The sequence below is a fragment of the Leptosomus discolor genome, chromosome Z (genome assembly GCF_034619465.1).
Source record: "Leptosomus discolor isolate bLepDis1 chromosome Z, bLepDis1.hap2, whole genome shotgun sequence".
Lineage (NCBI taxonomy): Eukaryota > Metazoa > Chordata > Aves > Leptosomiformes > Leptosomidae > Leptosomus > Leptosomus discolor.
Genome location: NC_141419.1, coordinates 30,130,702 through 30,138,283, shown reverse-complemented (window position 1 = coordinate 30,138,283; position 7,582 = coordinate 30,130,702). Strand labels below are relative to the sequence as shown.

At 42.3% G+C, this 7,582-nt stretch overlaps 1 protein-coding gene across 1 annotated transcript; it reads right to left on the bottom strand.

The window, feature by feature from the left end:
- Positions 1 to 300: 300 nt before the first annotated feature.
- LOC104350987 (uncharacterized) lies at positions 301 to 2,705 on the bottom strand. Its single transcript, XM_086480058.1, is given in 7 exon segments — positions 301 to 534; positions 585 to 691; positions 694 to 904; positions 906 to 1,029; positions 1,031 to 1,164; positions 1,166 to 1,381; positions 2,514 to 2,705. Coding segments are annotated over 7 exon segments (1,218 nt in total).
- Positions 2,706 to 7,582: the final 4,877 nt, after the last annotated feature.

The following is a 7,582-nucleotide window of genomic DNA, read 5'->3' as shown; positions in this document are numbered from 1 at the left end:
CTGTGCTTTCTGAATCTCCCGGTAACATCAGCTTTACCGGAGCAACATTCATAACTTCTGTTGACCCTAAAGCATTCAGAACACAAAAACGTTGCCTAGAGGGAGGGACTCCAGTCCTCTGTGCATCTTTTTCGGTCAGGGCAGAGATCTGTGCACTGGTATCAACTAAAAAAGTCATTAGTGCACGCTTTGGACCCACAATAGCTGTAAGCAATAAATCTCCTCTGTTAGTTTTCGTGAGCTGTTGGATATAAATCCACCCTCCATCCCTCTGCCCTGCTCCTGGAAAAAAAAACTTGCTTATTCCATTGCCTGTGTCCTTGGCGGGGAGGGGTGTGGTCGTGACAGGTGAGATTTCTTTCCTGTGCTGCGAGTGCTGTTCTGATTATGCCATTTGGACACCAGTTTACTCAGTTTATCAAGGGGTAAACCATCCATTATATCCCTGGGGACTCCCTTTTTAATTTCCAAAATCAACCATTGTTGACAGGTAACGGGCTGCCCCCCTGCCCCCGCTGTTTTAAAACAGGGAAGGTCAGTGGCGGTGGCTGCAGTTCTACTGGTGGGGAGGGGCGATCCTTAATTCCTACTTGATGTATCCCTCCTTTTTTCTCTGTGGTTCTTACAGGGCCATATTTTCTGCTATAATCTGTCAGTTCCTGTGCTACCTCCCCCTGCATCCACACCTTTTATTACCTGACTGGGAGCGAGCTGAACTATGGTTAAAAAGTGAATCCGTGGAAGCATTGTTTTAATTCTTCTGGCTTTTTATAAAGCTTTCTAACCTTTCTACAGGGCCTGTTAACACAATGGTCCTTTGTAAATTAATCCCCGTAGATTTAAGTGACTCTGGAAGTCCCCTTATGAAGGGAGTCATGATTTCAGGATTCACCAGCAGCATCATTTGGGGATTCACATCTGGGAATTAGTTTTCTTTCATGTATTGTATGCAAGCAGGCTGCTTTGTGTACACTTGATAGCAGTTGATCAACCGTGCTGGTGATTGCCATGGGATCTTCTCTGTCCAGAGTTCAATCGTTCAGCCTGATAGGCAGCCCACTGAGTCAGGGACCACAGGGCACAGTTATCTCCTGTTGTTGGGAAGACTCCAGGGCTCCAGTAACTGCTCGCTTCTTTTTCATTTAATCGAATTTCCTCCCCCCCCAGTTAAGGATACGCGCCACATATACTCTGTTTTGGATTCTTTAGGAAGGCGGCCATACTCTTTCTTCAGTTTGGCTAGCTCAGTGGCAGTATATGGTGTCTCTTTAGTTGTAATTTGAGGGTCATTATCCTCATCATTTAGATAAAAATATTCTGTTTTAATCAAGGGTCTCACCTGAGGGTTTTCCCTGAAGTGATTTCTCTCTTCCTCTGAGTCCTTCTGGGGTAATATCGGATTTAATTGTCAAATACCTTTTTCCTCTAACTTCAGCTCTATCTCATTCAGTTATTGGGTATTTTTTGAATATTCCTCCCTTAGGGCAGCTTTCAGTGAGCAGTTTTCTTCCCTTTCTAAGTCTAGTTGCTGTTCTAGGTTAGAGGTTGTTTGCAAAGTTTGCACCAAATTTTCTGGAGATTTTATGACTTGTTTTTCATGACTACACCGCTTAAGGTGATCTTAGACTGCTGTGACCAGGCTGGCTCCCAGAACAGCACAGATTATCATTTTGCCTTTACCTGATCTTACCTTAGCCCCATTCTGTAAAGAAATCACTCAGTCTGTTACACTCTGTAAGTTTGTCCAATTGTCTTAAGCCCAGTCTTCCCAGGGTGGGGAGGGTCAAGCCTCATGCTTTGATAAGAGTGCATAGAACGAGTGTCGATTTTTCACTAACAGAGTGTCATGATTATCAACCTTTTCAGCCACTCTTATTACGAAGGGACTAAACCCACTTTGGGGAGGCTAAACTTAGTTACACACACACACAGAGCTTCTGCTGCTTCGCCCTTCTCTTACCCAAGTGGTTGAAGGGACTAAGATCTACCACAGGGAGGCAACTTATAGTTTCTACAAGGTTGTCCCTTTACTTCCCAGAGCAGGCAACCCTCATTTATATGAGAACAGTTCCCCCTTTTTGAACTAAGAGATCTTTTACTTGATCCCGATAGACAGAGCCCTCAACTTGAGTTTGGAGTGCACTACACCTAAGCGTGTGTGGTGTTTGGGAAATTTGAATCGTCCCCCTTGCTTTCTGGACACCTCTCATCCTTTTGGAGTGTAGGGCCAGATGTGGTTAGAACGAACCGTCCCTCCCCTGTTACAGACCACATACAACCTGCATCCCCCTGTCTCTCAGGATCCTGTCTGTGATGCCAGTTAAAATGTCACGGTCCACTTGGTGGACTCATGATGGTTCATTTGCTGTGATCTCGAAGTGCAAAATTAAGGTGACCGCGCCAAAGGGGTTTGCTACAATCAAACAGTGAAATGTTATTGTTTGCCCGTAAAGCAGCATGCCCTAGGTAAAGAGGGTGAAAGGAAAGGGAAAAGTAAAGTGAAAAGTGGAAACAGATTGATAGCTACCACCACGGGTCCAAGGCATCCTTATGGTCCCAGGTCCAGGCAGCGGCCCTCCGGTCCTAATGATCGTTGTGATCCTTGGTGGGGAAAGCTTCCAAAGTTTGGATGCTGAGGAGCCATCTTTTATGCCAAGCAGCACACCTTGCTCCTCCTCTGTATCTCCGCCTCTTCTTGGCTCCATCGGTGCTGATTGATCTTTCTTGATGACAGTTCTCAGGCTTGTCCCTGGTAGCGGAGAACAGCACAGCACTCCTTAGCCAAAACAGAGCCATCTTGCCTCCACAAGGCTCCCTCCTTTGGCTGTTATCTCCCCCCACAACGTTTCTAGAAGGGAGAAGCAGATACAAGCATTCTTATTCTTCTGCTGTTTTCTGCCAGATGAACCAGTTGCTCAGCTCTCGTCCTTGCTCTGTTGAGGGCACAATGACCTTACAAGTCTGGCCCTCCATCCTCGGGTTCAGCAACTGCGTCTCAGGCAAGCCACTGCAGACACAAGTCAAGATGTTAGCCTAACTTTCAGGGTACTTTACTGTCCATATCCCAGATGGCAAGGTTGAGACAATGCTGTTTTCTGGACTGACTCTTACAATATGTTAGTCATTTTCAAAATGTGTTTTACTGTTTCTCCCTGAAATAAACTAGCTAATATTTACATTTGTATTATTTCATCATATTTATTATTTTATAACGATATTTTAAAAGTTGAGAATCAATTTAGGTTCTCTCTGAGGAATTAGTGCTAAGTGCCTTAAAGCTGCCTTTGTAGGCTGTAACTTTTACATGTCCATCTACCTACTAGAAGGAACGAGATGAAAGTTAGGTGCCCAGGGTCCCTATGAGGTAAAAGAAGTGAGCTCGGTAGCTAAGAATAGGATGTAGAAAACTCTATAACCTCTAAGAAGAATCCTTCATTTTGTGTCCTACTTACAGAAGATCTGAAAAAGATTCCTTCCTTTTCTACTGAAATTATCTCCATAGCTGCAAACCATTTTCAACTTTTTCCAGTTGTTTCTCGACCACAGCAACCCAATTCATTACATATTTTGATCTTGTCTTCTTTGTGTGTTCAAATCTCTAATTGCCTTTTTTTGGACTCGTCTGGCCTCTTCTCAGTTGAGCCATACTATTCTTGAAGTGTTGTGTCCCCACTCAACATGCAACTGGATGCTGAGCAGCAGCCGTGTCAATATGACCCAGTGTGACTTTGTGGCTTTTCTGTCAAGATTCTGCTGGTGGTAAACAGTGCAACACATGGCCATGTTTGCTCCAGTTGAGCGCAATGCTTGTTTTGGTCACTCAGATGCTATGAGGAGTGTTTGTATAACAGGCTTGACAAATATTTCTGGAAACCCTAGAACATCAAGTAGCTTCTTCTGCTGATCCAACATTCATTAATTTTAACTATTCAGTAAAATGAAACAATCATCTAATATGAAAGCAAGAACTAACACGCTGCAAAAGTGCCACTGGATGTTTAAAATGTATTACACGATGTGGGAACAAAAATAAGGGAAAAAGATTTGTTTTCCACATATGAAATACATTATTATCTCTAGAAGCAAAAGGAGATTTCAATTGTTTCTAGAGATGAAAAGGTAGGCTATGTCATACAATCATTGACTTTGAATTACATTCATGTTTTGGCAAACAGAAAACACTGCCCTTCACCCGTAACTCTGCAGCTGCAGACTGAGTATTTTTTCCAGTTTTCTGCTGTAAATTGTGAGGAGACAGGTTAAGCCCAAGTGAATATTCAAGGTCTGTGGTTTTTAAAATTTGGTCTCAATATAGAAATGAAAAGGTTTATTTTCTCCACCACCTCTACCAAAGAACTGACCAGGTGGATGTTTAGATAGCACTGTGCCGAGCAATGAAATGATGTAAGGCTGAGCCAATGCCCCTCTAGTGAATGCAGCCCAGAGTCCTCAACATTCTGAATGGCCGCAGACTCCAGGGCAGTACATGTGATTATACACAGAAACTTGAAAGAACGTGTTTCCTGCTGTTGCCCCTTAAAATTTGGGAAATATGTTTTGAAAAAATTCCTAGGATTTCGTTAAAATAGAAGAGAAACCACAGTGCGATCCTCATGAATATAGTGGAAATGGACCTCCCCTCTCTGTTTATTTATTTTAAATTATCCTGTATAGTTGCGTAGTTCAAGGGCTATATTATAAAAGCATTTAGTTCCAAAGGGAAGTGGGGTCACATGTTTCAGGACCATATAATTGCTATTGAAGAGTGCTCTGGTTCTGTGGCATAGTTTTGTTAAATTTTTAAAGATTTGTTCAGAATAAGATAAAACTTACTATGGCAGCAGACCATTGCATTTATAGTAATTTTGGGATCTTTCAGTCTATTTTGCAGGAAGTATCAACCTTTACATGTGAAAACAACATCCCTACTTTTTATTTTTTAGTGAACAGCTCTCCAGTTCACTAGTTCTGGCAGCTGATAAAGGAAGCCTCTTGCAGAAAGTTCCTGTATAACTCATCCTGAGCAGACACCAAACTGCTCAGCCAGCATGCTGAGGTGACCGAAAACTGCAGTGTGTTGAGCCTGAACAAATACATCCCGCCTTTCAGGCAGGGCTCACAAGTCAGGCTCGTTGCTGTAGTCATGTAGCTTTTGGATGGTTTGGGCAGATTAGCTCAAAGTGTGGGAGGGCTGAGTTTCACAGAATATACCATGAAATATACCCTCAGTAGATCCAATTCGGGAAGAAAAAAACTCTTCTCATTAGCTCTGGTTTGCTTATGATTAATAGCCGTTGCTATTCTATTTTGTGTTACCCAGCTGAATGCAAAAATCAGTGTGTTGCTATAGAAATGAATATGAAGGATTAAGTCTCAGCATATCCACACATGATGGTTACTTGCAATTTTTCCATTAAAAATATGCAGGGGAAAACAAAACCCTTCTGCTTCGCAGCACTTGTGCACAACAGATGGAGAAGGCAGTCTTGATTTGGAGAGAGACAACTATCAAAACCACAAGTATAGCCATTAACAAATGTGGCATGAGCAATCACCGACTCTGAGCACCAGGCTCCAAAAATAGCCACAGAACATATGGCTTATGTGTGCATTAGGAGCATTAGAGAGTGCACCCCAACACATGCCATTGCAGCTCCAGAGGAGGCTCTCTTCCAGTGCCCTTGCTACTGGGAAGGCCCAGGGTGTTCCAGTCACTGATGAGGTGCATGTGGCTGTTCTCCTCCCTCGTGCCTTTGCCCAACTGTCTGCCAGGTTACAAGGGGAGCTCCTTTTGACACCAGGAGTGTCCCCCAAAACAGCTCGACACCTTTAGCAGCCATGAAGGCTGCTTAAGTGCAGGCTAGCTATGGGAATCCACCCAGGAAAGCTACCCTGTCTCTATGCTTCTTTTTCTTTCCCCTCTCTGTTGTCTAGATTAACTAGAACGGTGAAAGTCTGCAGGTGTACTGATGAGGCTTGGAACCCGGACTGGTCATATTCCTATGCTGTTACTCAATGTGCATGGGTTGATTGCACTACTTTGTTCACACCTGCAAATTTTCTTTGCCCTGACAGCTTTGCAGATTGCAAATTTTTTGATTAGGGACCTTTCCCCTTGTTTCTGTGTAAAATACTGTGCAAAATAATGATGCCATAGGCAATTTCTGAACTTCCAAGATTATACTTGTCCCTCAGGAGTGTCACGTCTGTGTGGCATTTATTTGACCTACAGGACCTGTACATGCAGAAGTCCTGATGCGGAGATGGCTGGGTGAGCTGTACTTTCTTGATTTACTTTTAACCCTCCACACCCCAGCATTACTGTTACATGTTGCTTGCAGTAAACTTGGATGCCCCCTGATTAGAGTAGAGGAATTTCTTTGTGGAAAGTTCTGGTTAATTTACGAGTCCTTTGGCGGCAGCAAAATTTTGGTATGAAAATTTTATCTTATAATTGCTCCTTGGTCATCTGAAAAATATACTGACCCAAATATTTTTTATACCAAAAAGAGCCCAAAACCAAGGGCAAACTGTTCTTACTGCTTCAAATTCCACTGTGATTGCAACTTGTTGGAAACACATGTTTATGGCTGTTTTTTTCAAAGACTGTATAGAACATAAGGTTTGATTTCAAGGTAAGGTGTTTAAATCATACCTAGGTGAACTAAGGAAAGAGGCAAATGCTTTAAGAAGTTTCTGTCTGATATGTCAAATGTGTTCAACCTAGAGCTAATATGAATTCTATCGCTGGCTTTGTCGCTGGCCTCATGTCACTTTGGTAAATCATTTATTCTGATCTATGTCTATTTCATCTTCCTTTAAATTAGAATAAAAATATGGAGCTGCTGTAAGAATGACTTTGTTGCATATTAACAAGGCAATACTTCAGTAACAGGTGAACATTTTCCTCAAAACTGAAACAAACACTGAGGATTCAGTATTTTATTCTTCTGTGATATACTCCCAGCTGGTCTGAGTGGCTGTGGTTGGAGCATGCACCTTCTCCATGCTCTGATCCAGTCAGCAGCTGGAATTTGATTGACAGAAAATGTGTCGTTTTCAAACTTGCTGTCTTCAGGAAATATCCCTACATCCTACTGCTCCCCCCTCCCCTGCATCTAGGTGATTTCACTTGCTGTAATGCATTTTCTCCCTTTTCTTCAAAGTGAAGGTTGTTTAGCTAGTAATGTTCTACTTATACAATTTGTTTTGATTTGAAAAATACATTTTCAAGTTACAATCCTGCAAAGGAATTTGAAATATCTGTGCAAGACTGTGAGCTTTCACCTTTAACAGCTAAATGTACTTTGGTTTTCACATTCTTGCCGTGTATTCTGACATGAAATAGCTCTACTTTCAGGTCTCCAAGGGCAAAATGAAAATTTCTTTTAGCACACAAGCTTCTTATTAAACATTTCCCAAGACCCTCTTTCCCCAAAAAGAATGATCCCACAAGAAAAGATAATTGAATTTGTTAAAGTCTAGTGGTAAAATATGAATTTCTGCAGGGCAGCTTAGTCACAGATTCTTTTGTTATAGCAGTGGCTAAAGATGTTGCTGTTGAACACGGTGTTTTGTGCAG